Genomic DNA, 27,686 nt, shown 5'->3' on the forward strand with positions numbered 1-27,686 from the left:
TGATCTCCCATCACAGGTGGCTAACTGAAGACACCCTGATAAGGCTCCAACAAGGACAGGGGCTGGCTGCCCCGTATGCTGAACACTTTTGACAGTTTACAGTGGACGCCAAGTGGAACGAGGTGGTCCAGCTGCACCAATTTTGATTAGGACTCAGCAAGGAGGTTAAGGACAAGCTAGCCACATGCCAACTCCTGCAAACCTGGATGCCTTTATCAACCTATCCTTCCCTGTTGACAATCAGTTGTGCAAGTTGAGAGAAGAAAAGAGGGGAGTTATGCCATCATCTTGACCATGTCCTGAGACAGTATCCCTGGGCTCAACTTCCTGGACCCACGCAGGTTGGCCTTGACACACTGGCACTTAACCACCAACCAAAAGGAAAAGGACATTGGTGCAACAACCTATGTTTCTACTGTGGCAAGCCAGGGCATACACATGCTTTGTACCCATTGCAGATGCCAACCAGGAGATAATTGGGAAATGAATGTGCCCAGGCCCTGTCGGGGACCAGGCATGGGTACAAATGTGAAACTATACTTTGGAATGATCCCCCAGTTCCCGATGGGACCCCATCCAGGCTCACTTGGGTCCTTGCTGCATCTTCAAGTGCAGATCCAGCTACGCATTCCAGGCAAGGCCATGTGGATCCCACCACAGTCTGTGCTCATCGATAGTGATGCAACTGACAACCGTGTGGATCGAAGACTCTCCAGGCCCTGTGAATCCCCATCCAGCAGAAGCCTAGACCAGATTTCATGAAAACTACAGCTGGAACCTTCTTATCCTTGGGGCCGATGACTCAGGAGACCGTGCCCCTGCACACTGTAATCAAGGGCCACTGAGAGGTGATACAGTTCAATGTGATTAGTTCCCCACACTTCCTCATAATCCTTGGGGGGGTCACCTGGTTGGCATGGCACAACCCCCACAGTCTCTGTCAGGAACAGAAATTAAGCATATTTTCTGAGCATTGCCAACGGATCTGCCTATGCATCGGCAGCAATGAATTGTTGGATCTGGGAGACCATCCCAGGCAGCATCAATCCCTCCCTTGAAAGAATCCCAGATTGCGGCAGCTGGCAAGTGGGGACCACCCCAGCTTCGGCCTCACACATTCCTGATAAATACCAATATTATGATGACATTTTTCAAAAAAGAAATGTAGACACACTACCTCTGTACTGGGATTATAACTGCCCCATTGACCAGAAGCCCAGGGTGAAGGTCCGTTATGACTGAATTTACGCAATGTGTTGATTACTGCGTGTTGAACCAAAACCGATATTCCCAGATAATCTCAGATCTATTGGATCATGAGCAATCTGTGTGGATTATTCACCACACTGGACCTAGTGCATATCCAGATGGGTACAAGTGGAAGACCACCTTCTGGACTCGTTATGGCACTTTGAATACTTGGTAGTGCCATTCAGAATAACTAATGCATGTGCAACCTTTGAACACTTTGTTAATAATGACAGGTTTCAGAGTAGCAGCTGTGTTAGTCTGTATCCACAAAAAGAAAAGGAGTACTTGTGGCACCTTAGAGACTAACAAATTTATTTGAGCGTAAGCTTTGATGCAGCCAATGCGTCCGATGAAGTGAGCTGTCGCTTATGCTCAAATAAATTTGTTAGTCTCTAAGGTGCCACAGATACTCCCTTTCTTTTCGTTAATAATGTGTTCAGAGAAATTCTGGACCAATATGTAGTAGTCTACCTCAACAATATGCTAGACTTTTCAGAAAACCATGAGCAACACAAATGCCACGTTAGGTCTGTCCTGGAGAGACTTCAACAGCATGGCCTGTATGCAAAATTAAAGAATATACCTTTGACCAAACTTCTGGAGTTTTTGGGGTACATCCTTGCCCCAGAAGGCTTTAGAATGGACCCCCCAGACTGATCAAGAATCAGGACCAAGAGGCAACATTTCATGCAGGACAGAATAATTTATGTTGATGATTGCATATACGTTCTGCAGTTGGAGGTCCTGTAACTGTACCACAATAACCCCCCTAGCAGGCCATTTTGGGTGCCTCAAAACCCATTGTCCAGCCTCCTGCTTATTTTGGTGGCCCTGAATGTGGGCTAACATTGGAGCTTATATTCACTCTTGCGACCTGTGTACCCATACTAAGGTACACACACTAAGCTGCTTGGCACCCCTGTGACAGCAGAAACCCCATCCATGCCCTGGGCTGCTGTCACCATGGACGTCATTGTAGAACCCCCTGAATCCAACAGCTACATGGCAGTATCAATGGACCAAGATGGCACATTTTGTCCTCTGTGACCACTTGCCCTCAGCCAAGATGACCGCTCAGTTCCTAGTAGTGCATATCATTCGCCTCCATGGGTTTCCTGATTGCATCAAATCAGATCAAGGACCACAGTGCAAGGCCCTCCGGTTACTAAATGTCCACTCCTCTGTGTATCATCCCCAGATGACTGGCCAGACAGAGAAGGTGAATCGAGTATAAAGCTCATGCTCAAATAAATTGGTTAGTCTCTAAGGTGCCACAAGTATTCCTTTTCTTTTTGCGAATACAGACTAACACGGCTGTTACTCTGAAACCTAGCAATATCTATGATGTTTAGTTAACTATCACCAAGAGGACTGGTCCACCTCCTGCCTCTATGATGAATTTGCATACAACACCGACCATGCCTCCACTGGGCAAAGCCCCTCTTTTTGCAATTACAGGTGTGATGGATTGACAATATCCTGTAAAATCCTGAACTTTATAGAATTAAGTTAAACTTTACTGAATGAAGTTAAAACTTACTGAACTAGGGTTAATATCTTTGGAGTTCACTGTATGACAAATGCAAATGTTTATGTACTATTGTAAGATTGTATGGAACTTCTTTAGAACGAAAACAAGATTAATGCAATTTCTGGAAGTTCAAAGGTCGCTTTGGAACAATATGGGTGAATATGGGATTTTCCTTAGGAAATACCTTGAGATGAAAGGAATGCAAATTCTCTCACTGTGGAGCAAAACTTTTGCTAAGTTATGGCCTGGGGAGAGAGACCCTTTGTAAACTAACTGCTTCTGGAAACTCCAGTTCAAAGACCCCTGAACTGTACAAAAAAGGAAACTGAACATGTTATGAGTGTGCCTGTTCTGAGCTGGAGTTATGATGAACTTTTAACCACAAGGAATTCCCTAGGGTGGGGTATTAAAAGAGTGCACTTGCCAGAGACCATGTGAGAGTTGGAATGGTCTCTGGTAAGTTTATTAGAATGGGTTTAGGTCCTTCTATTTTTTTAATATGTTTTCTCTGTAACGCTTTGTACCTTAAGAATAAAGTAGGCTTGCCTAGAAAGAGCTGTGGGGTAACTTACAGCTGTAGCAGCTGCACTGTTATTCATCTCTCAAGAGAAAGCACAAGGTATCCTTGGGCAACCTGTCTTTGAGGGGAATTGTACAGTGAAAACAAGGTAACTATCCAGCCTGGATATACCTGGGTCAGAAGAGAGACACTGTCTCTATCCAAGAGAGGCAACAGATGGGGATCTGAAAGCCAAGAGTGGGTACTCTTGCTGAACCCCTGAGAGGACATACAGGTGCAGTTTCCCTAAACTGTGCCAGTGGTTTCCACCTCCAATTCTACCCCGTGCTACTGACAGCCTCCCTGAAGCTGGAAGGGGCAGACTTGGTTCGGCAGATTCACCACTGTCAGAAAGATGTAAAGGGCCTTGAGTATGCTAAGGACGCCTAAAATGGCACACAAACCACCAAAGACAGGAAGCACCAACCTTTCCAGTAGGCCAAAAGGTTTGGCTATCTTTCAAAAATCTCTACACAAACAGGCCATCTCACAAACTAGACCATCAATTCCTCAGACCGTATCAAATTTGTCAGAAAATCAATCCTGTTACTTACAAGCTCCATTTACCTAGGTCTCTCAGCCTGCACCCTGTCTTTCATATTTCCCTCCTAAAGCCATACATTGAAAACCCATTCCCCAACCAGACGCAGCCACCGTCCTGCCAGTTCCAGTTCAAGACCATGAAGAATGTGAATTCCATGCCATATTGGATTCCAGATTGAAATTAGGCAGGCTGCGGTACCTCATAGAATGGGACAGCTATGGTCCCAAAGAACAGTCCTGGGAGCTTGCCACACCCCTGAACAGGTTGAGAATTTTCACAGGAAACACCCAGATAAGCCTGGCCTAGCATCAATGACCCAGGGAACCCGAAGGGGGAATGATGTAAAGATCTGGTGAGCTAAAGCCTGAGTGTGCAGGGCTCTGGGTGACTGATGCTTCCATGCTGCCACCCGGCAGCCATGGCAGAGCCATGAGCAATATGCTGTAAACCCCGGGAGATGAGGCACCACTGCAAGTACTGCCCATGGCGGACCCAATTGGTAGCAACCCCTATGGCTGCTGATCGGTCCATATGCACTATTTGAGCATGGAGGGAGTTCCAGGAAGCTGTTTGTACAACAAGGCAAATCCCAGGCCTGCTGCTAAGATAGACCCTGCCTTATTCTTGCTTGCTTCCACGTCTTGTTCCTAGTCCCTGTTTCCTCTCTTTATTCCAGCCCTGTCCCAGCCTTTCTCCTGTGTCGGCTCCAACTCTGCTCCTGCCTTCCCTGATTCCAAGTACCCCAGTTCTGACTCAGGTTTGACGCATGGCTTGGGCATTTGACCTCTGACTCTGTTTTTTACTCCAGTTTGATCCTTCGTTCTGGCATCTGTTCTGATTCTGACCCTTGGTTCCGTTTCCTGGGCCCTGACTCCAGCTCTGACCTCTAGGACTGATCGCTTACACCCTGGTTCCTCACAGCAAGCACCCCAATATAGACGCGGCTAGGGGAGGTGGTTTACCTACATCAAGGCAACTTGGGTGAGTGTTCTGCAGAAAAGGACCTAGGGGTTACAGTGGACGAGAAGCTGGATATGAGTCAACAGTGTGCCCTTGTTGCCAAGAAGGCCAATGGCATTTTGGGATGTATAAATAGGGGCATTGCCAGCAGATCGAGGGAGGTGATCGTTCCCCTCTATTCGACACCGGTGAGGCCTCATCTGGAGTACTGGTGTCCAGTTTTGGGCCCCATACTACAAGAAGGATGTGGAAAAATTGGAAAGAGTCCAGCGGAGGGCAACAAAAATGATTAGGGGACTGGAACACATGAGTTATGAGGAGAGGCTGAGGGAACTGGGGATGTTTAGTCTACGGAAGAAAAGAATGAGGGGGGATTTGATAGCTGCTTTCAACTACCTGAAAGGGGGTTCCAAAGAGGATGGCTCTAGACTGTTCTCAGTGGTAGCAGATGACAGAACAAGGAGTAATGGTCTCAAGTTGCAGTGGGAGAGATTTAGGTTGGATATTAGGAAAACCTTTTTCACTAGGTGGGTGGTGAAACACTGGAATGCGTAACCTAGGGAGGTGGTGGAAGCTCCTTCCTTAGAAGTTTTTAAGGTCAGGCTTGACAAAGCCCTGGCTGGGATGATTTAATTGAGGATCGGTCCTGCTTTGAGCAGGGGGTTGGACTAGATGACCTCCTGAGGTCCCTTCCAACCCTGATATTCTATGATTCTATGATTGATTGATTCATGAAATGGTAGAGTTCATGATTCTAAGGAGTGGTAGGAGGGAGTACAGCACAATAAAGACAATGGATTTCAGGAAGGCAGACTTTAGCAAACTCAGGGAGTTGGTAGGTAAAATCCCATGGGAAGCAAGTCTAACGGGAAAAACAATTGAAGACAGTTTGCAGTTTTTCAAAGAGACATTATTAAGGGCATTAGGAGCAAACTATCCCACTCCGTAGAAAAGATAGGAAGTATGGCAAGAGACCACCCTGGAGATCTTCAATGATCTAAAACTCAAAAAAGAGTCCGACAAAAAATGGAAACTGTCAAATTAAAAAGGATGAATATAAACAAATAACACAAGTATGTAGGGACAAAATTAGAAAAGCCAAGACACAAAACGAGATTAAACTAGCTAGGGACATAAAAGGAAACAAGAAAACATTCTACGAACACATTAGAAGCAAGAGGAAGACCAAGGACAGAATAAACCCATTACTCAATGAGGGGGGAAAGACAATAACAGAAAATGTGGAAATGGCAGAGGTGCTTGAAGACTTCTTTGTTTCAGTTTTCACCAAGAAGTGAATGTCAATGAAAATGAGGTAGGATCAGAGTCTAAAATAGGGAAAGAACAAGTCAAAAATTACTTAGACAAGTTAAAGATCTTCAAATCACAAGGGCCTGATGAAATGCATCCTAGAATACTCAAGGAGGTGACTGAGGAGATATCTGAGCCATTAGCACTTATCTTTGAAAAGTCATGGAAGACATTCCAGAAGACTGGAAAAGGGCAAATATAGTGCCCATCCATAAAAAGGGAAATAAGGACAACTCGGGAAATTACAGACCAATCAGCTTAACATCTGTACCCGGAAAGATAATGGAGCAAATAATTAAGAAATCAATTTGCAAACACCTAGAAGATAATAAGGTGATAAATAACAGTCGGCATGGATTTGTGAAGAACAAATAGTGTCAAACCAACTTGATAACTTTCTTTGACAGGGTAACAAGCCTTGTGGATAGGGGGGAAGTGGTAGATGTGGTATATCTTGACTTTTGTAAGGCTTTTGATACTGTCTCGCATGACCTTCTCATAAACAAACTAGGGAAATACAACCTAGATGGAGCTACTATAATGTAGGTGCATAACTAGTTGGAAAATTGTTCCCAAAGAGTAGTTATCAGTGGTTCACAGTCATGTTGGAAGGGCATAACGAGTGAGGTCCCGCAGGGATCGGTTCTGGGTCTGGTTCTTTTCAATATCTTCATCAATGATTTACATAATGGCATAGAGAATATACTTATAAAGTTTGAGGATGATACCAAGCTGGGAGGGGTTGCAAGTGCTTTGGAGGATCGGATTAAAATTCAAGATGACCTGGACAAACTGGAGAAATTGTCTGAAGTACATAGGATGAAATTCAATAAGGACAAATGCCAAGTACTCCACTTAGGAAGGAGCAATCAGTTGCACACATGCAAAATAGGAAATGACTGCTGGAAGGAGTACAGCGGAAAGGGATCTGAGGGTCATAGTGGATCACAAGCTAAATCTGAGTCAACAGTGTAACACTGTTGCAAAAAAAGCAAACATCATTCTGGGATGTATTATCAGGAGTATTGTAAACAAGATACGAGATGTAATTCTTTCGCTCTACTCCGCGCTGATTAGGCCTCAACTGGAGTATTGTTCCAATTCTGGGTGCCACATTTCAGGAAAGATGTGGACAAATTGGAGACAGTCCAGGGAAGAGCAACAAAAATGATTAAAGGTCTAGAAAACATGACCTATGAGGGAAGATTGAAAAAATTGGGTTTGTTTAGTCTGGAGAAGAGAAGACTGAGGGGGGACATGATAACAGTCTTCAAGTACATAAAAGGTTGTTACAAGGAGGAAGGAGAAAAATTGTTCTTCTTAACCTCTGAGGATAGGACAAGAAGCAATGGGCTTAAATTGCAGCAAGGGAGTTTAGGTTGGACATTAGGAAAAACGTCCTAACTGTCAGAGTGGTTAAGCACTGGAATAAATTGCCTAGGGAGGTGGTGGAATCTCCATCATTGGGGATTTTTAAGAGCAGGTTGGACAAACACCTGTCAGGGATGGTCTAGATAATATTTAGTCCTGTCTTGAGTGCAGGTGACTGGAGTAGATGTCCTCTCGAGGTCCTTTCCAGTTCTATGATTCTATGATTTCTATGATCAACAGAAAAACCTTTTCTGTCACTGTAGGAAGCGTATACACTATGGCACTACAGTGGCATAGCTTCAATGCTGAACGTGTGCCACTGTACCACCAGAAGTGTAGACACGGTTTCAGTCATAATTCAATCCAGGGACTGCTTCCAATTCCACACCACATGCAGCCTAAAGTCTCAGCCTAGTCCATAGTAATTAGATAAACCTAATAAGACCAACATAGTGGAAATCTGTGAGAGACCATTCATGTGCAAACTTCATCTTTGGGAAAAGACTAACCACTTTTTCCTGGGGGAGGAGGGTTGGTCAGTTTGAGGACACTGCCCTATTTGCTTGAGATTCATTTTCCCTGCAAAAACCAAAGCTGAGTCTTAGTCTGGGTTGGAGTCAACTATCTTGTTCTAACAGCATGAATGAGCAAGTAGATAGTAAGTAATTATGAGTATGTCATACTTCTACAGTAATTATTTAAGGGATGCATGAGAGAGATTAATAAAAAAAGTTAGATCAAATCTAAAATGGAAATGTATAGTTTATTTACATTTACCTTTTCCCTAAGCCTCAGCTGAGTGTGGTTGGATTAGTTTTCTTGTTTCATTTCAGTAGAGGTAATGAAGTTTAATTTATTTTAAACAAGGGCTAATCAGAAGGATCTTATCCTGTGCTCTTGTGGCTGAGATAACAGCTAAGTAGAACAATGCTGCCTCATTCAAATGACTAACAGTTGTTTCCAAATGCATGAATAAGCAGTGACAATTCAGCTAAGCTGCCTGAAAATATTTTTCTGGTGATAGTGTAGTGTAAATCATTGTTTTACAGATTCTCTTTCAATGATTTCATTGACCCCTGCTGTGATATGATTCATCGGTTTGTGCACGTGTGCAGTTTAGCAGAGCTGAATAATAAGTAGCAAAAAGACTCAAGAAATCCTTACATTTGATATATTTAAGATTAATTAGGAAAACATCACCCGCAACACTGAGAATAATTAAATACCACTGAAATCTCTACAGTCACCTGACAGAAACGGGCAACTAACCAAAAAGGGATTCAAAAGAGAAAAAAATGGACCGTTTCATAAGTAATGTAGAAACCCCCACGCCAACAAAACCAGACACTTATCTGCTACGCAAAACCCTACACTGTACCTGTATTCCAATGGATAAACATCTGTTTTTCTTGAAGTGATCCTTCTTTCTGTCTTCTACAGCAACAGTGGCAATGGCGGTGGTTGTGGTGACTGTTGCAGTATTGTTGCCTATATGCTGACTTGCCGGGCCATGGATCTGTGCATTAGCAGCCTCAATCGCAGCTGTCAGGGCCTTCATACTGTCCAAGCTTTCTGTAGAGTTACTAAGTCCAGACTGACTGATGATATCTCCCCTTTGCCCCTGCCCATCCATGTATGCATCTTGGGCAGACTCTGTGCTGCTCTGGGCTGTGATAGAAATAAAAGGTTTTGTGGTGGTTCTTGGTGGAACAGGAGGTGGTGTCTTCTTATATGTGGTAATGCAGGATGACACTGGAAAGAGGAAGAAAGACTCTGACTTACATTTCAGTTTTCACATTTGAGTAGGAAAAGAATGGATTCCAACCATGCAAAGGTCAATCTGTATGGGTGGGGTGAAGGTGAGGAAGGTCCTGTACGTCAACAAGCTGCAGTAGGCTCCAGTTAGAGAGCTGCATGACCCTACTTAATAGTTCTACTCATTCAAATGTGAATCACATGATTATCAATACAGGGGATGGTAAAGACAGACATCTCGTCCCTCCTCTGCCAGTTTATTATTTCCTTCACTGGATTTTTCTATTAATTTGTGTCAGTCCAGTTTTTAAATGAGTCAAGCAATGGGACTTCCCCCCAAATGTCATGGTTTTCAAACAAGATTAACAGAGATTGGCCTCCAGACATTCACTCTGGCTAACCTGTATCATATGCGATGTTTTACTGCAGCCAGGTTTTGTCTCTCTCTAGGTATTTTTACGGTACTTATCACAGTGGTATCAGTATACAACGTTAGACCCATGTTTAGGCAGAATTTTTAAACACAGGTCTTTGGACAGTGAAGACGGGAGCTGCAGCTACTGCATTTGAGGCCTCGTTTGCATTTAAGATTTAGGTCAGCACAGCTACTGTTTCTCAGGGAGGTGGTGTTTTTACAGTGATGGAAAAACTCTTTCCATCGCTGTAGGCTGCAACCACTGTATGGGGTTATGTCAGCATAAAGACGGGGCCATAGCAATGCCAGTACAGTCCCCATAGTATAGGCTTGGCCTAAGAAAATCAAAGAGCATTTAAGGTAAAGTCTGTTACCACTAATTATATGTAAACCTATGTCTATGCATCTGAATACAATAGATGTTCTCATTCTTTGCCGTGGTCCTCAGGTCTCTTTGAAATATTTATTAAACATGAAAAATCACTGTAGAAGCCACTTAAAATAACCCAAACATATTGCCAACCATTATCACAGATTTCTCCTGTGCTAATGACGGCCCCAATTTTGCAAAGGTTTATGCACTCTTTAATTTTACACACTGTGAGAAGTTCGATCAGTGTTTGCTGTACTGGGGCCTATAAAAAAAGATCATCATTCATTGGGATTGTGGTGCCCTGCTTTTCAGAAGGTCAGACCACTTTTATTCAGGTGCCTGAATATGAATTTGGAAGCCTAACTTTACGTTCCCCCAGGTTTGAGAATTTTGGCCTGTGCATACAAAATTAAAGAAATAAATAAAAATCTATCCTCAAAGGCCATTTGGCTGCTCTGTGTTAGTGAAATCGTGGGATGCTCTAAAATGAGAAAAAATATTATTAGGAACCAAAACCCAGTGAAGCCATATTTTATTTTAAAGAAAATAAATACAGGCACTAATCTGTGCATAGTTCAGATGCAAACATGTTCATACACATTATTATTAACAACAATCCCAAGACAAGAAATGACTTATCAGAGCCTCTTAACTGGCAGATATCTGTGCCACCCACATAAAAGGTAACTGTACTACAACTGTTCTGCTGCCTGTTTGAACTATATGTTTGTTGAGCCAGAAGCCATTATGGCATTAATTTGGCTAACCCAGATCCACACAACTGATATCTTTTTGATGGCTGTATGAATGCATTTTCTTTGCTGTGGAGTAAAAGGCATCACCAGGTCATGAAATCACATATGGATTTTTTTTTATTTTATTTTTTAAAGAATTCCAGTATTTCTGGTAATATGTCTGCAAATATAAAATTCTCCATCAGTGGATTCATCAAGCATGTGAAACAAGGATGGAAAAAGAAAAGCTCACTGTAGTAGTTAGGGTTTTGAAAGTATAATAAAGCAAACTGTGATTGGGGCTGGTCTTCACTACAGGGAGTTCAACGCTGCTGCAGTCGATGAAGCAGGGATCGATCTAGTGGAGCTAGTGAACACCCGCTAAATCAGTGGCAGAACGCTCTCTGGTCAACGCCATCCAGCTCTCCGAGAAGAGTAAGGGAAGTTGACCAGAGAGCGTCTCCCGTCGAAGCAGCGCAGTGAAGACACTGGGATAAGTCAACCTAAGCTACGTCGACTCCAGCTGGAGTGGAGCTTATTCACATAGCTGGAGTAACGTAACTTAGGTCGACTGACCCCCGTAGTCAAGACAAGCCCTGATTTGTGATGTATCCACCAGAAACTACAAATTCTTTGTGGGATGGAGGTAGTGTGGGGGGAATGGATAAAAACAAGCTCCTAATATTTTAAAAACAGTGCAGTTAGTAGTTTTCTATGTGAACTAAGGTCTGGTTTAAACAGCCCTTGAAAGGACAAGTTGGTGGTGCTAAAGAAAAGGTAACAATTTCTGAACAGAACTGAATATTATATAACCCTTGACCAGTTCTGGAGCAGCCAAAAGCAGCACCGCATTTATGATGCAAAACCTACTGATGTTCAGGAGAGTTAACAGCTGTTGATGAAGCACATGCAGATGGACTTAAAAAGAATAACAGAGAATGTGGTTTGTGTGCTGATGAAACACATCTGCACCAGAAGTGACTGAGCTGCTTAATGGCCAGGAGAATGTCCTTGGAGTGTTAGGTTTCAGAGTAGCAGCCGTGTTAGTCTGTATTCGCAAAAAGAAAAGGAGGACTTGTGGCACCTTAGAGACTAACCCATTTATGTGAGTTCACGAAAGCTTATGCTCAGATAAATGGGTTAGTCTCTAAGGTGTCACAAGTCCTCCTGTTCTTTTTTCTTGAAGTGTTAGTGACAATACTTTGGATGATCCCCCCTGGAGGCACAGCAATTTGCACTTCCCTGTATCAGAGGGAGTGAATTTGGCCCGTTAAATAATTAATTCTCATAATACCCCAGCAAGGTACATGTAATTTTCCCTATTTAATAGATGGAGAAACCATGAAAAACCTTGAGGAGAGGTCTCAAATGGGGTAAGATCCTCCAAAATAGAAAGGAAGCACTAATAACACACACTGCCTTATCACTTGTCACCTCACACTAAAAAAAGAAGCCAATAAACAATATCTACTATATGGTGGTATATACCAGCAGTCTGGCACTTCCTGAGAGCACGTAAGCATCTGGTTTAGAAGTATTTTATTCCACTGCTCAATGCATCCAATGGGGAAAACAGTTCACACTGTGAGGAAACATGCCTGCATCTAGTTAAACACAGCACTGTTCTCGAGAGGAGCAAAGAATCAAGAAGTCATATGCTGAAATTGTAAAAAGAAACAGAAGAAGAAAAAGACAAAGTTGTTTTAACAAGTCAATACATAGCCTTATTTTCCTGGAGTCACAAGGCACATACTGAGCAAATCCAGGCAGAGTGCAAGCCATAAAAAAGCCCCAGGCACTTCATTACTGGAAGTGATGTAAGCTGCTGCCACTCCTTTGCTGAAACTACAACAAAACAATGCAAAACCTGCAATCTGTAGCAGCTGCTCTCTAAATGTCAGAGCTGACTGAGCCCTTCAAAAGTCTGCAACATAACAAGCAAATGGACTTTGTTCCTCATTGTTCTTCCCAATCACTTTCAAGAACCTGGCAACTTGTGATATGGCAACCGGTAGGGTCTAAAAAGGCATTTGGCTTTTATGTTTGCTACCACATTTGAATATTAAAAAGGTGTTTAAAAATACTAAAAAACCTGGCACTCTGCCTAGCCCAATTGGGACTGAGTGGTCAGTCAGTGTGGGAGAGCATCATGTTGATTTCCTGGCTATGCCAGGAGCTGTGTTAGTGGGGGCCAAAGAGAATCCCACCCTGCTCTCCTCTGCCAGAAAAGACCACTAGGAAGGTGGGCTTTGAGGGAGAAGGTTGCACACTGGTGGATGAGTGACAAAGACAGGAAATCCTTCACCCAAACCCAGAACATTACTATGGTTTTCTAGATACAAAGCTATCATATTATCATATAAGGCCCAGAGTCTGCAAAAGAGTCTATTCTTTCCTTCCGGGGCATACGTAGGACCTGATCCAACCAGTGAAGTCAGTGCAAAGATTCCTACCGACTTCAGTGAGGTTTGGATCAGGCCCATCATTCCCATTTGTATTAATGGACTAACGAAAAATGTCCTAATCATTATTTTTGCTCTTTTCCTATTTTTGTGGCATGACTACTTGTGATATTTTGATCCCAAATACCTGGTGGGACAGAATTTTTTCCAAGGTGGAAAAGAAGTGAGAGTGTTTCTTTTACTAGCTAATGTTTCCGAAGTACTAACTCACAGGACAGGAATTTGCAACAAGGAGTGTCAACCGCCCAGGCCAGAAGGAAGTCCAATGGTTTAAAAAAAACCCCAGGCTTGCTTAATATCAAGACTTGAATTCAAACTTTTCATTGTAAGAGCACTTCTGTTGTTTAAACAAGCTCACTAGGGAGAAGAATGCTAGGGAACAAACACGAGCATGCAATCACAGGCTTGTTGTATAAACCAGTGATGGGTGCTTTACTAAACCCGCAGGCAGACAGATTGAGCTGTGCAATGGGATCAGTTTCAGACAGTATTTTGGACAGTGCAAATGAGAAGATATGTAAGCCATGCAATTCCCTGTCTAATTTGACAATTTCACATAAGCATGGTTAGCAAAAGGAAGAATAAGTGAATGCAGATTTAAAGTTAAGTAACTAATAGTCACTGTCTCATGGCGGGGGGGGGGGGGGGGGGGGGAGGGGGAGCAATTAAGTCCACAATTTACAGGGTGCAGTAAAAGGGTTAATCAGTACTTATATAACACAAATTATTAAACTATAAGGTAAACATAGTTACTTGGCCACATAACCTATAGATGGTGGCCACTTTTCTCATTTAACTATTGTTAAATATCTGTACTGTATTACGTAGTGCCCATATATCCCACCCAGATGCTGTACAGCACGTGGGTAGACAGGGACCCACTGGTAAAGATCTTACAAACTAAGAAACCAGCCTGAGAGTCGTAATTCAGATTCGAAAACTCCCCAAATTCCAGGGTATTTGGGCTTAGGGTTTTGATTTGGCCTGTTACAGAGATAGGACCCAGACACGAAATGTGGATTACAACTAAGATGTCAACCTCCTTCTCTCCTACCCACACTCTACCCTGTTCCATCCAAGTGTGGGGGAGTGCCAGGAACTGGAATTTTGGTTTGGGCACATATTTTATATACTTTTGATAGTACACATTCAATGTTTATGCTTTCTTAATAAAAAAAACTTCCTTATTTCTGAATGGCAGACGGCTGCTGAGGCAGCAAAGCTTTATAATTAAAAATAAAATTGAAATAAAGCCTTCCATAAGATATTCTAAATTGACTGTGAGCATATCAGTGTCAGTTATGGGTATCATCCCAAATGAGAGCCAGTAAAGCCATCATGTATTCTGGGTATGCTTACATGTCACATAGAGCAGCAATTTCTAGCCCTGCAGTGAAGCAAGAAATGAGACCAGAAACTTGTCACAACTATAAGGCTGAATAAGGCTACCCTGCAACTCAAACTGTACTGAGCAGAAAAGATGAAAATATTTCTCTGGCATGTTTTTTTCTTTCCCCCCCTTAGCTGTTTGAAGCTGCTGTGATGTTCAGAAATGTAATCACTGTCCCTGCAGAGATAAATTAGTGTGTGGAGTGCAAGTGAGGCCACGAAAGGAGTCTATGTGCAATTTATTACATGGATATTGCTACCATCTAATAATTACATATAAGGAATTATATGCACACGTCATTCACTTGTTACTGAAATTTAGCCCCCTTGTGCTGAAACAGAGCAGAAGGTTAACAGTACACAGCAGACATTACACAACAGCTGTAGGGGAAGTAAAGAAACCCATACACAATTGAAACTGTAGGGGGAGTTTTATGTAGACTGAATGTAGTTATCTAAATTACAACTCGGCTAGAACAGAGTATAACACCTTACTCATGAAAAAAATGCAATGTAATCTTTAAGGGTTTCAAGTAGTTACGACTTTGATTTTCTCTTATCTGAAGGACATAGATAAAATAGATCTGTATACTGTGCATGGTCAAATCCACAATTCATCTCAGTGAATGAAAATGAGTGCATTTGCGTTAACATCCTGTCTAGTGAAGTAACAAAGCAAATGAATGGCACTCGCCTCTGCTTTGACCTGTGCCAGCCAGTAATTGTCTGAGGAATATTAAACTATTTAGAGAGAGAGAGAGAGAGAGAAAGAGAGAGTTTCTACTTTACACAAGGACTCTATGGATAACATCAAATCAGCCAGTAACCTACATACATCAATGGACTACTGAATGGGAATTCACTCAGGCTGATGACTTCTCATTAACCTTTGGCTACTGGTAAACCACCTGGGAAAAAAGAAGTTGAGAACAGCAGAATCACAGAACCACTATAAAACAATAATGTGGCACTCTTCCAGACAGATTCTCTCGAAAGGAAACTGGTTTAAAACCACTGTGGCAGGTTATACACAATAAAAAACAAACCTCTATGCTCAGTGAAATTGGGGTGTGTTGGGAAGGGAAGAAAAAACAGAAGACTGTTACTTCTGTTAGTTGACATAAGGTATGAAATCATTACACAAGGCTGCAACAGGGGGTTGTGTGTGTGGAATCCAGCATTACTGTCCTGTTTAGTCAGTCTGTAAATTATTTACCCTCTCTTTTCAACTTTACAGTGTTAAACTGAGCTAATCAGGGAAACGCCGTTTGAGCTACAGCTTAATTCAGTGAGCTTTCTTAATTCTTTCTGAACTTAAATTCCTCCTCAAACCCCATTGATTTATTTGAAGAAGACAAGAGCAATATATGAAATATTAGATGAAAAAGAGTCCTTGAAAAGTACCTTATGCTACAGAACTTAAACGTGGTCACAAACATTACAGTAAGAAATTGAAAAACTTTTTTGAATACCATAAATTTGTTCAATAAAAAAAGCTTTTAGAGTGAAGAGAAGAAACTATATTAAAAATGGGAGTTAATAACACTGCAGTTGATGAATGTAATAACCTGCTTTTTAAAGAGATCAGGTCCTTTTCCTGTACATCTTCTAGGAGCTGCATGTCTCCAGCAAAACCCTTTATTGGACACTGGTATTTTATTTGTGTTACGTTTTACTACAATGCACATAAACAGCAAAGAGTTCCCAGCACTTTCTATCAGGTAATATTGTCAATAAATTGAAATGGGCTAAATTTTCAAAGTATGCACAAACAGGTATTTGAGTGTCAAAAACCTGCATATGCATATACCACGGGCCCACTTTCAGAATAACTCAGCTTTGGATAAGATTACCAGTTTTTGTATTACTTTGCCACTTTCTGGTGAAAAGCTTTAATGACCCTTTTCCCCCTCACTTGGGACCAATGTTCCCTGTAAGCTGTGCATCCACACAGCAGGCTTGTAACTGCTATGCATGTCACATGGTAGGAACATGGACAGCACCTGGGTCTCCCTCTCTGGGCCAGGTCCTCAACCTGCTGAAACCGTTGTGGCTCCTTAGGCACTGGGGGTTGGGAAGTAGGATGGACCCGATGCTCACCAGGAGGCAGGGATAAGGAACGGGAGGGGAGACAGGGCGGGGGGAAATTAGTCATAGTTGACACTAGGACTCCTTTTGTTGGTGGGGGTGGCCGGCAGCTGGTTTTCTGTATCCTGGAGGTGGCAACCCTGGGGCTGGACTTTTTTTTCAAGTGCTCAGCACCCACAATTAGGGCCAGATTTTCAAAACCGCTCAGCACCCAAACTGGTTTTGAAAATCTGGTCGCTTATGTTGACACCTAAATAAGAGCTGAGCTCTTTTGAAAACTGGGCCCTAATGGTGACCTAGCACATTGAGCGCTACACTTTTATGAAAATCTGGCCGTGTGTGTCACAATGGGAGATATTTGGGTGTGTGGAATCCAGCTGAGCACTTGACATTAAACCTTATTTAGATGCCTAAATGGGAGCAGAACCCTGTCAAAAATCTGACCCCAACTGTGGTTGCTGAGCACTTTTGAAATCTAGCAGAAACAAGCACCTGTTTCTATGCCACAATACCCATTCTGAGCATGCCAATGCGGATTCTAAGTGCAGTTACTTTATTGTATAAGTCTATATTTTTTTCAGGTGCAACTTAGGTGCCATTTTAATCATTTTTATTCAATATGTGCATGAAAAGATTATGGCATTAGCCATTTTCACCCATGCCCCCCTTTACACACAACTGGAAAGAATACTTAAAATGTATAAGGGGCCACAGTCAACATACGGGTAGCCAATGTAAATCAGAACTAAGTTCAGTGAAACTGGTTAATAGTCCTGTAAGGAGCTCAGAATCAGGCTCATCATTTACTAAACTTCTCATAAAAGAAAGCACTGCAGGTCATGACCTCCTTCACAGTTCAACTAAGGAGCAATTTTTTGTTCTTGCTGCTCTTCTGTTATCTCCTCTCTACCTGATGAATGCTGATGAAACAATCAAAGCTGCAATTTCAGCCAGTCATTTTAGAAATAGCTAGCTCTACCAGCAGTAATTGGCCTCGATGCAGGAATTCTATTCTATGGCCTATGTTATTTATACAGGAGGTCAGACTAGAATGGGGTTCTCAAACTGGCGGTCATGACCCTTCGGGGGGTCGTGAGGTTATTACGTGGGGCTAGCGAGCTGTCAGCCTCCACCCCCAAACCCCGCTTCACTTCCAGCATTTATAATAGTGTTTTTATAAAATGTCAGGTTTCAGAGGAACAGCCGTGTTAGTCTGTATTCGCAAAAAGAAAAGGAGTACTTGTGGCACCTTAGAGACTAACCAATTTATTTGAGCATGAGCTTTCGTGAGCTACAGCTCACTTCATCAGATGTTTACCGTGGAAACTGCAGCAGACTTTATATACACACAGAAATCATGAAACAATACCTCCTCCCACCCCACTGTCCTGCTGGTAATAGCTTATCTAAAGTGATAAAATGTGTTTTAATTTAGAAGGGAGGGGATGTTGTACTCAGAAGCTTGCAGTGTGGAAAGGGTCAGTCAATGGTACAAACGTTTGGGAACCGCGAAAAATCTATAGGTAATGTCTTTGCATACAGTCACAAGAATTCATGTGTCTTTCAGGTACTAGATTACTTGATTTAGCCAATTAGACGCCATATGATCAAATTACTCACAGATAATCGGGTTGGATATTAACATATCTGTCCATCTGTGTTTTAAGTACTTCACTGCAAGCATGGACTGCTTTAACCACTTCACAACAACCATCTTTAACTGGACTATTGACAATTTAAAGCAGTGATCTCCAACCTTTTTACACACAAAATCACTTTTTGAATTTAAGCGCAATCCAGAATCTACCCCGCCCCTTCCCTGAGGCCCCACCCTGCTCCCTCCAGCCCCCTCCCACCATCGCTCGCTCTCCCCCACCCTCACTCACTGGGCTGGGGTTGAGGAGTTCGGAGTGTGGGCTCTGGGCTGAGCCTGGGGCAAGGGGTTAGGGTGCAGGAGGGTGTTTGGGGTGCTGGCTCTGGGAGGGGACTCAAGGCTGGGGCAGGTGGTTGGGGTGTGGGAGGGGTGCAGACTCCCTCTGGGCAGTGCTTACCTCAGGTGGCTCCCAGGCAGCAGCGCAGCGGGGTTAAGGCAGGCTCCCTGTCTGCCCTGGCCCCGCATCACTCCTAGAAGCAGCCAGCAGGTCGCTGCGGCCCCTGGGGAGTGGGCAGTGTGGCTCAAGGCACCAACCCGCAGCTCCCATTGGCCACAGTTCCCCATTCCAGCCAATGGGAGCTGCGAGGGCGGTGCCTGCAGACAGGAACAACATGTGGCGACTCCCTGCACCCCTCCCCCCAAGGGGCCACGCGGCTGCAGGGATGTGACAACAGCTACCAGGAGCAGCATCGGGCCAGGGAAGGCAGGGAGCCTGCCTTAGCCCTGCTGTGCTGTTGGACTTTTAGTGGCCAGAGATCGTGATCGACTGTCAGAGGCTCCAGGATCAACCAGTCAATTGTGATCTACTGGTTGGTAACCACTGCTGATTCTTCGCTGAATGCAAATATAACAACTGCTCCTTCCTCCTCCTCAAAAGAACAGCTCCATTTGTGAATTCAGAGTAATTACTGCTGACGTTAGCAACAAAACACAAATTTTTACCGTTTTTTACTCCCAATAGCCCTGCAACGCCAATTCAATTATGATGGAATGAGCATGATTCTATTTTATTGTGTGCATCATGAACAGAATTGTTTCAAGGGGATGGTCTATCCATTGTTTGAGCACCAATTTAAGTAAACCGCTTTAGAAACCAATTAGGTTAAATTGGTCCAAACCAACCTCTTGCATGGATAATTTTATTCTGGATTAGGCTATTAAAAATTAAACTAAATCAAAATCGGGCTGAAATAAAAGTGTCCACACAAGAAATTGACCCCAACTGAACTCAGTTTATTGGTTTCGAAACAGACTTAGCTACATTGGTACAACTTTTGTGTGTTGACAAGCCCTAAATTCTAACAAATTATACCTGTGCTACCCCACTGAAGTCTGTACAGGTGTAAATGAACTTGTATTACTGATGACAGTGCATGGAATGGAAAGAACCCAGCTTCACTTTTAGATCCCAGGCTGAGTTTGCAGAACTGGCATATTTTTTACCTGTAAACTGAACACCTTTGATCCAGAAATCTCTGAAACACAATAAAAATGAGGCCATTTTTACGAATTTGCTTTTCAGAGTAGAACCTCATCTTAGAGAAGTTATACATGTGATAGATATATTTAGATACATGTAGTGAACTTAGGAGTGTGTATTGTTCCATAAGAATTGTATGTTTGTCAGCACTGAGGTTGTTCAGACATATGCCATCATGTGCCAGCAATGCCCCTCTGCCATGTACATTGGACAAACTGGACAGTCTCTACACGAACGAATAAATGGACACAAATCAGACATCAAGAATTGTAACATTCAAAACCAGTAGGAGAGCACTTCAATCTCCCTGGACACTCAATAACAGACTTAAAAGTGGCCATTCTTCAACAAAAGAACTTCAAAAACAGACTTCAGTGAGAAACTGCAGAACTGGAATTAATTTGCAAACTTGACACCATCAAATTAGGCCCAAATAAAGACTGGGAGTGGCTGGGTCACTAAAAAAATTAATTTTCCCTCTGTTGATACTCACACCTTCTTGACAGCTGCTGGGAATGGACCACATCTACCATGATTGAATTGGCCTCGTTAGCACTGACCCCCCCCCCCTCCTGTCTTTTCATGTGCTGTGTATTTATACCTGCGTACTCTATTTTCCACTCCATGCATCTGATAAAGTGGGTTTTAGCCCACGAAAGCTTATGCCCAAATAAATTTGTTAGTCTGTAAGGTGCCACAAGGACTCCTCGTTGTTGTTTTTTTTGTTAGATAAACTTAATAAACAAGTTATTTAGCATAAAGTATGTAAGATGCAGTTTAATATTTTAAGTAGCTGCCTATATTATTCTTTAGCAAACTACTTGATTATGTTGAAAGAGAGTTTTCCTAGGGCTTCTTCACAGTGCTGAGCACTTTGGCCCTGATCCAGCAAAGCACTTAAGCACCTGCTTAACTTTAAGCATATGAGTAATCCTCTTGAAGCGAATGGGTCTAGTCACATGCTTAAGTGCTTTGCTGGATCAGAGCTACAGTGCTCAGCACCTTGCAGGTGTCATTGCAGGTGTCATGTCATTGAATGTCACCAGCACAAAAGAGGTTATATTGACATCTCTTTTACTATCACCCCAGGAAACAGATAAGACCATTTCAATAACTCACAGCTCAGAAATCACCTATTGTCTGGAATCCTGGGCTAACACAAGGGCAGTAGCCACTCCCTGTTGTTTCAGAAAGTAAAAGATTTAGACAAGGAAGGATTGGGATCCTGGGAAACACGAAAAGAGAAAGGGTAAAACCAGCCTCAACAAGAGCTGAGTGAAAGACATTTTCTTTTTTTCCCCCTAACCCCAACAATATCCCTGAAGAAATGCATGTAAAATGGGTTATGCAATGGGGGGAGTGGGAGCCTGGGGTCCCTGAGGAAATTCGAATCCACTGCATGTAAGAGACTTCAGACATAAAATCTTGTAACTTCTGTGCAGGCTACATACTCAGCATCAGCTGCCTGTGATAATGGGCTGCCAGCTACACTTTATCTACCTTCATAATTTTTTAAAAATAATGTCAATTTCACAACAAAGGAATTTTAAATTTTGTCAAGATGATGAACATGCTGCCCCGAAATTTGAATGTATCTCATGTCATTCCCGTGGCAAAACCCAAGGTATACTTACCATAGTTCCCAGCATTACAAAGTAGCACCATTATAGTAGAGAGACTGTTGATGATTTGATTATATATTTCTCTCTCTTCATCCCCCTCCGCTCCAACCCAATTTGCCCCACAAGATTCAACTGCAACTTATCTAAAGCAAAGATTTAGGAATTCATCCTGGATGAACACTATCCCTCATTCACCCCTACCCAACACAATTGTTTCAGGATTTCTGAAATTCACATGAATATAGGAACCTAAAGATACATTTTTATGCTTGCATAATTGAAAGTTAAGGCTGGGCCATCAGTTAAAAGATACACCCCTCCCCCCCAAATAAAAATACATTGGACGTTGACAATTTGAACTATTTAGACCATTTTTAACCTATGGAAACACTTGTGGAGATCACAAACTCACATAAAATCTTTGCAAACTCCTGCAAAATTAATCCCACAAATTCATAGAATCCCACAAATGCTTGTAACACATTTTTGTAAACTAAGGTGAGAGGAAGACTGAATCAGATTTTCAAATAAAACACCTTTTCTTTCTCCCATTTTTCCTTTCTCTCCCCACAACTTTCAGCACTGGCTCTTTGCTTCCTCTTCCTGAGTCCCACCTCTAACAGGTCCCACTATCTACACAAATATATTCTTTCTCTAGGTCTGGTGTCTCTTCTGCAGTCAATATTTCATATTCTGGGACTTCACTGGCCAGTGCTGCCCCAGAAGACAACCTTTGATGCTGGCTGAGGAAGGTAGAACACATGGAATTTAAAAGAGAAAGCATCCTCTACCTTCAAGTCTGGATCCTGTGTCCAAATCAGTTAGCCATAACTAATCACATAATTCAACATTTCTTTTTACTTTCCTACAGAAATTATAAAACAGAGATTACAGCAGAATATTGAGAGAGCTGGTAGAATACTGCAAAACAGTGCCAGCCACCACTGATTCAGATTTGAAACAGCTGTTCTATTTGACCATGCTCACACCTTTTGTTGTTTGCCATTTGCAAACATTTGTGTGACTTGAATTTTTGTTTGCATTAATGTTTTGGGAATGGCTGTTTTACAGATTGACACCTATATGTGCATGCCAACTCTGGCATGAGTTTATTCACTATTTGTTATTCTCATCCAATCAGGGAGAGGAAACATTACCATTGGTAGATGACCAATCACAGAACACAAAGGACAAATAGTGAACAGTTCATGAATAATCCACAGACTAAAATTTGTTTGATAAACTGCTTGTGGACTAATTATGAACAACAAATAGATTTATAAAAATCAATGAAGCATCTGCAATCAGGGAAAAGGGATAAATTTGCAATGAATGTTAGTCACAATGAGTAATTCAACCAGCTCAGGTTAGTAATAATGATCATATAATTTACATTTGTCTAGCACCTTTTATCATAAAGGATCTGAAAGGATATATACACCACATATATCTAAAAATCACATTAGTGTCACCCACTGCTCAAATGCAATCTCGCCTGGGCACCACACTGAAGCACTGGTTCATTAGGGCTTGTCTACAGTTGGAAATTTACTTAAATAGTTATTCCAGAATAATTATCACTTTCAAAATGGAAAAGGAACTCTTATTCTGGAATAAGTGTTCATACAGCCACTTATTCTATAGCTATTTTAGTAAATTTCCAAGTGCAGACATGCTTAATTGATGCAGAGGGAAGAGTGCAACTTAGTGAATCACCAACCCAACTTCCTGCTGCTACCTTTGTTTTGTAGAGATCTCCCATCAAAGTGCTAACCAGCTTAACTTTGTTTAGCTTTTGAGATCTGATAAGAGCAATGATTCAAGATGGTTTGGCCTAAATTTGGGTCAGGCAGGCTTTTGGAACACAGGAACGGTGTAGATGAAATCAGTCCCATCCTAGAATTATCAGGGAACAGAATTATTAAAACCCCTCAACATAAAACAATTAGATAGTCATACAATTCAAAGGTAGTTTGTCACAGTAATGGAATCTTTGTGTGTACAACACTGGTGTTTAATTAATGTAGTGAATTTCAGGAGTGAAATTCATTTCATTTGAGAAGTGAAATTTACTAATATAACAGAAGCAAATATTTTTAGAAGAGCATGTTTTCTGACGATATCCCACTTTATCCCATTTAGTTGACTTTTCTATACATGATAAGAGTGTGAGGTATATTAGCAACCAACTAGGCCACTGCATCTGCTTTCTCTGAGATTGGGAACCTGCTGATTTGACCTGTTCATCAAAAACGTCACCTCAAAAGGACAAGATTGTTTTAAAAATTTCCTTCCTATTTTTCCCATTTCCGATCCATCTTTTTTTTAAAAAAAACCCTGAACTACAGAGCCAGACTAAAATATAAAAGCATTGTAGGACAAAACCTTTCCCCCTCTTGTTTTATAGAGTTTGAACTTAGCTGCCCCTGTTTGTAACCATTGTTCTTCCAAATGTGATGCACATGTCCATGACACTAGATGTGTATGTATGTTTCATGCACCGATGCCAGGAAGTTTTGCCTAATGGTATCATATGGGTGGCATGCCTGCACCCTGCTGCTCCTTGTGCTCCAAGATGAGGGTATAAAGGGTAGGGAGCCCCCCATCCCTTCTCAGTTCCTTCATACTGGATCCTTAAACAAAAGACTCTGGTGCTTTGGGGGAAGTAGGGTGGGTCGTGTCATGGATGTATGCAACATATCTCAAAGAACAACAGTTAATAAGGTAAAAAGAAAAGGAGTACTTGTGGCACCTTAGAGACTAACCAATTTATTAGAGCATAAGCTTTCGTGAGCTACAGCTCACTTCATCAGTTAAGAAGGTAAGTGTTCTTTCTTTTTTGAGTGACTGCATATGTCCATTAAATTAGGTGATTCACAAGCAGTTTCCAGTGAAAGTGGGGCTGGGAGTCTCACTGGAAGAGGAACATGAGAACGGCTTTCCCTACATTAGCATCTTCCCTTGATGTGTGAATAAGTGCATAAAGTCTAGCAACAGTATGGACTGTGGACTACATTGCTGCTCTGCAAATGTCTACCATCAGGACCTTACTCATAAACGTCATGGATGCTGAGTGAGCTCTGGTTGACAATTTTTCTGGAGGAGTAACATCCTTAGCATTAAGAAAAGGAGTACTTGTGGCACCTTAGAGACTAACAAATTTATTTGAGCATAAGCTTTCATGAGCTACCGCTCACTTCATTGGATGCAATCCTTGGCATTGTAGTACATGGCAATACAGCTGGTGATCCATTTGTGCAACCGTTGTGCCATCACAGGATGCCCCCTCATTTGTTATGGGTAGGAGATGAACAGATGGGAAGATACATGAAGGGGCTTTGCTCTGTCTAGATAAAATGTCTGGGCTTAGCAAACATGCAGAGTCTGAGACTTTTGCTTTGGAAAGCAAACCTGTAAATAAATAGATTTCAGAGTAGCAGCCATGTTAGTCTGTATTCGCAAAAAGAAAAGGAGTACTTGTGGCACCTTAGAGACTAACCAATTTATCTGAGCATAAGCTTTCGTGAGCTACATCCGATGAAGATAGCTGTAGCTCACAAAAGCTTTTGCTCAGATAAATTGGTTAGTCTCTAAGGTGCCACAAGTACTCCTTTACTTTTTAAATAAATAGAGTGGCTGAGATTAAAGTCAGATATTACTTCTGAAAGAAATTTAGGATGTGGCCTAAGCTGTTCCTTGTCCTTGAAGAAAAGAGTGTTTGAAGGATCCATTACTAGGCATGCAGCTCTCCTACTCTCTTCATGGACATGGTGGCTACGAAAAGGCCCCCTTCACTGAAAATTGTAACCATGAGCAGGAGGCTAATGGTTAAATTCAAATCAGATTGTGGAGTAGGGTCCCTAGAGAAGGTGTGAAAAGTCTATCTACAGCTTTTCAGAACCTAGTTGTCACTGGATTAGATGTTATCAGTCTGAATAACTGGCGAGGGCCATACCAAGAGGCTCAAGAGATCTTTTGCAGATGCGTAGGCCTCCAGGGTGGTCAGTACCAAGACAGACCTTTGCCCCACTGTGATCAAGAGTGATGGTCTAATACCTGCTCTAAAGGAGCAGCTGGCCTCGACAGTTCTGGCTTGGTAACTGGATTCAATGGCTCTGCTGTGATTAAGCCAATAGGGAGTGGTACTGTGGGGCAGTGAGACGACAGGCACTCTACCTTCAGTTCTGAAGTGGAAGCCACCCCTTTCTTTGGCTTCAGAGGTTGAGAGGGCTCTGAGTGCTTATGTCTTTCTGAGGAGTGCTTTGACGAAGGCTGGGAGAGCACTCCTGGATGGGCAGAAACTCCTTTCTAACTGACCAATGCCAGGGAAAGCGTGGCATCCATCAGAATATACCTGAAGCGTTCTTCTCTTAGCTTCTTAGGTGTTGACTTGAAGCCTTGGCAAACTGGACACCTGGTCCTGATGTGATCCTCCTCCAAGCATTTCAGACAGCAAGAGTGAGGGTCACTCACTGACACTGGCTTGTGACATTCAGAGCAAGCTTTGAAGCCAGGGAACCTATGCTGCCCAGAATCCACTGATTGACCAACAGTGAAAGGAAGAAAGAAAAGGGAGTTTGAGGACCCCCCAAAATGAGTACTACTAACTAGCCAAAATCAAAAGCAATACTTGTGGCACCTTAGAGACTAACAAATTTATTTGATCTTAAGCTTTCACAAGTACTCCTTTTCTTTTTGCGGATACAGACTAACATGGCTGCTACTCTGAAACCTAGCCAAAATCACTAACTGCATGTTCACAGAGGAACAACTGACAGCACATGGCCACCACTGACCAGGGATGGTAAAGAGGAACTGAAGGGAGGATGGGGTGGTCTCTGTGTGTTATGTGGGCCACATCTACACAATATATATACTATCTATATATATATACTGTATATAATAATATAGTCCCTGGAAAAATCATGGAGCAGGTCCTCAAGGAAACCATTTTGAAGCACGTGGAGGAGAGGAAGGTGATCAGGAACAGTCAACATGGATTCATCAAGGGCAAGTCAACCTGACTGCCCTCTATGATGAGATAACTGGCTCTGTGGATATGGGGAAAGCAGTGGATGTGATATATCTTGACTTTAGCAAAGCTTTTGCTGCAGTCTCCCACAGTTCAACAAGGAGAAGTGCAGAGAACTGGACTTAGGAAGCAAGAATCCCATGCATCGCTACGGGCTGGGGATCGACTGGCTAAGCAGCAGTTCTGCAGAAAAGTACCTGGGGATTACAGTGGATGAGAAGCTGGATATGAGTCAGCAGTGTGCCCTTGTTGTCAAGGAGGCTAATGGCATATTGGGCTGCATTAGTAGGAGCACTGCCAGCAGATCGAGGGAAGTGATTATTCTCCTCTATTCAGCACTGGTAAGGCCACATCTGGAGTACTGCTTCCAGTTTTTGGCCCCCCACTACAGAAAGGATGTGGACATCTGGAGAGAGTGGCAACGAAAATGATCAGGGGGCTGGGACACATGACTTATGGAGGAGAGGCTGAGGGAACTGGGCTTGTTTAGTCTGCAGAAGAGAAGAGTGAAGGGGGAGTCCAAAGAGGATGGAGCTCGGTTGTTCTCAGTGGTGGCAGATGACAGTGTGACATTGCACTCCATATGCTTTATGAAAATATGCTTATGAATGTGAATATAATGTAACTGGAATATGCTTTATGCAAAAGGTCTCTGGTAAGGTTTCATTACAAAGCTTATAATACTGAGTGTGTTCATCCTATTTGTATGCATGTATATTCTTGTATCTGAAGCTAGAAATATCAAGTATAACTTTGAGGTCCTATTGTAATTATACAAAGTGTGGGCCATTAATGGTGGTTTGGAATCTTGATGGCTCCCATTGACTAGGACAATTGGTTGTAAATGGCTTATTCACCTGCAAGCCTTCCTATGTACATGTGGGCAAGCCTGTGGGTAATGAAGAATGAGGTTTCACAGGGACATGTGACTGTGTCACCTGATAATGAAATCCACCTTAAATCTGGTACTTTTCCATTTAGAAGGAGGGGTGGGGACTCAGAGAGACAAAAGATTCCCGCCTTGTGCCAAAGCTATAAAAGGGGTTGGAACAGAACAAAGGGGGCGGCCAGTCATGAGAAAGCCCCTGCTTAACACCTATGATGTCTGCTGGAACTAACAAGGACTGTACTAGGGGAATGGATCGGGCCCAGACT

The 27,686-nt window shown here is 42.5% G+C and overlaps 1 protein-coding gene across 14 annotated transcripts in view; it reads right to left on the reverse strand.

Moving 5' to 3' along the window:
* Window positions 1-27,686, reverse strand: part of DLGAP1 (DLG associated protein 1) — a 639,595-nt gene that overhangs the window by 33,730 nt on the left and 578,179 nt on the right. For all 14 annotated transcript variants that reach the window (XM_073331531.1, XM_073331536.1, XM_073331533.1 and 11 more), the window contains one exon: window positions 8,906-9,279. In XM_073331531.1, the coding sequence (XP_073187632.1) occupies window positions 8,906-9,279 (374 nt within the window). The remainder of the gene's footprint in view (window positions 1-8,905; window positions 9,280-27,686) is intronic.

Source organism: Lepidochelys kempii, chromosome 2 (genome assembly GCF_965140265.1).
Source record: "Lepidochelys kempii isolate rLepKem1 chromosome 2, rLepKem1.hap2, whole genome shotgun sequence".
Classification (NCBI taxonomy): domain Eukaryota; kingdom Metazoa; phylum Chordata; order Testudines; family Cheloniidae; genus Lepidochelys; species Lepidochelys kempii.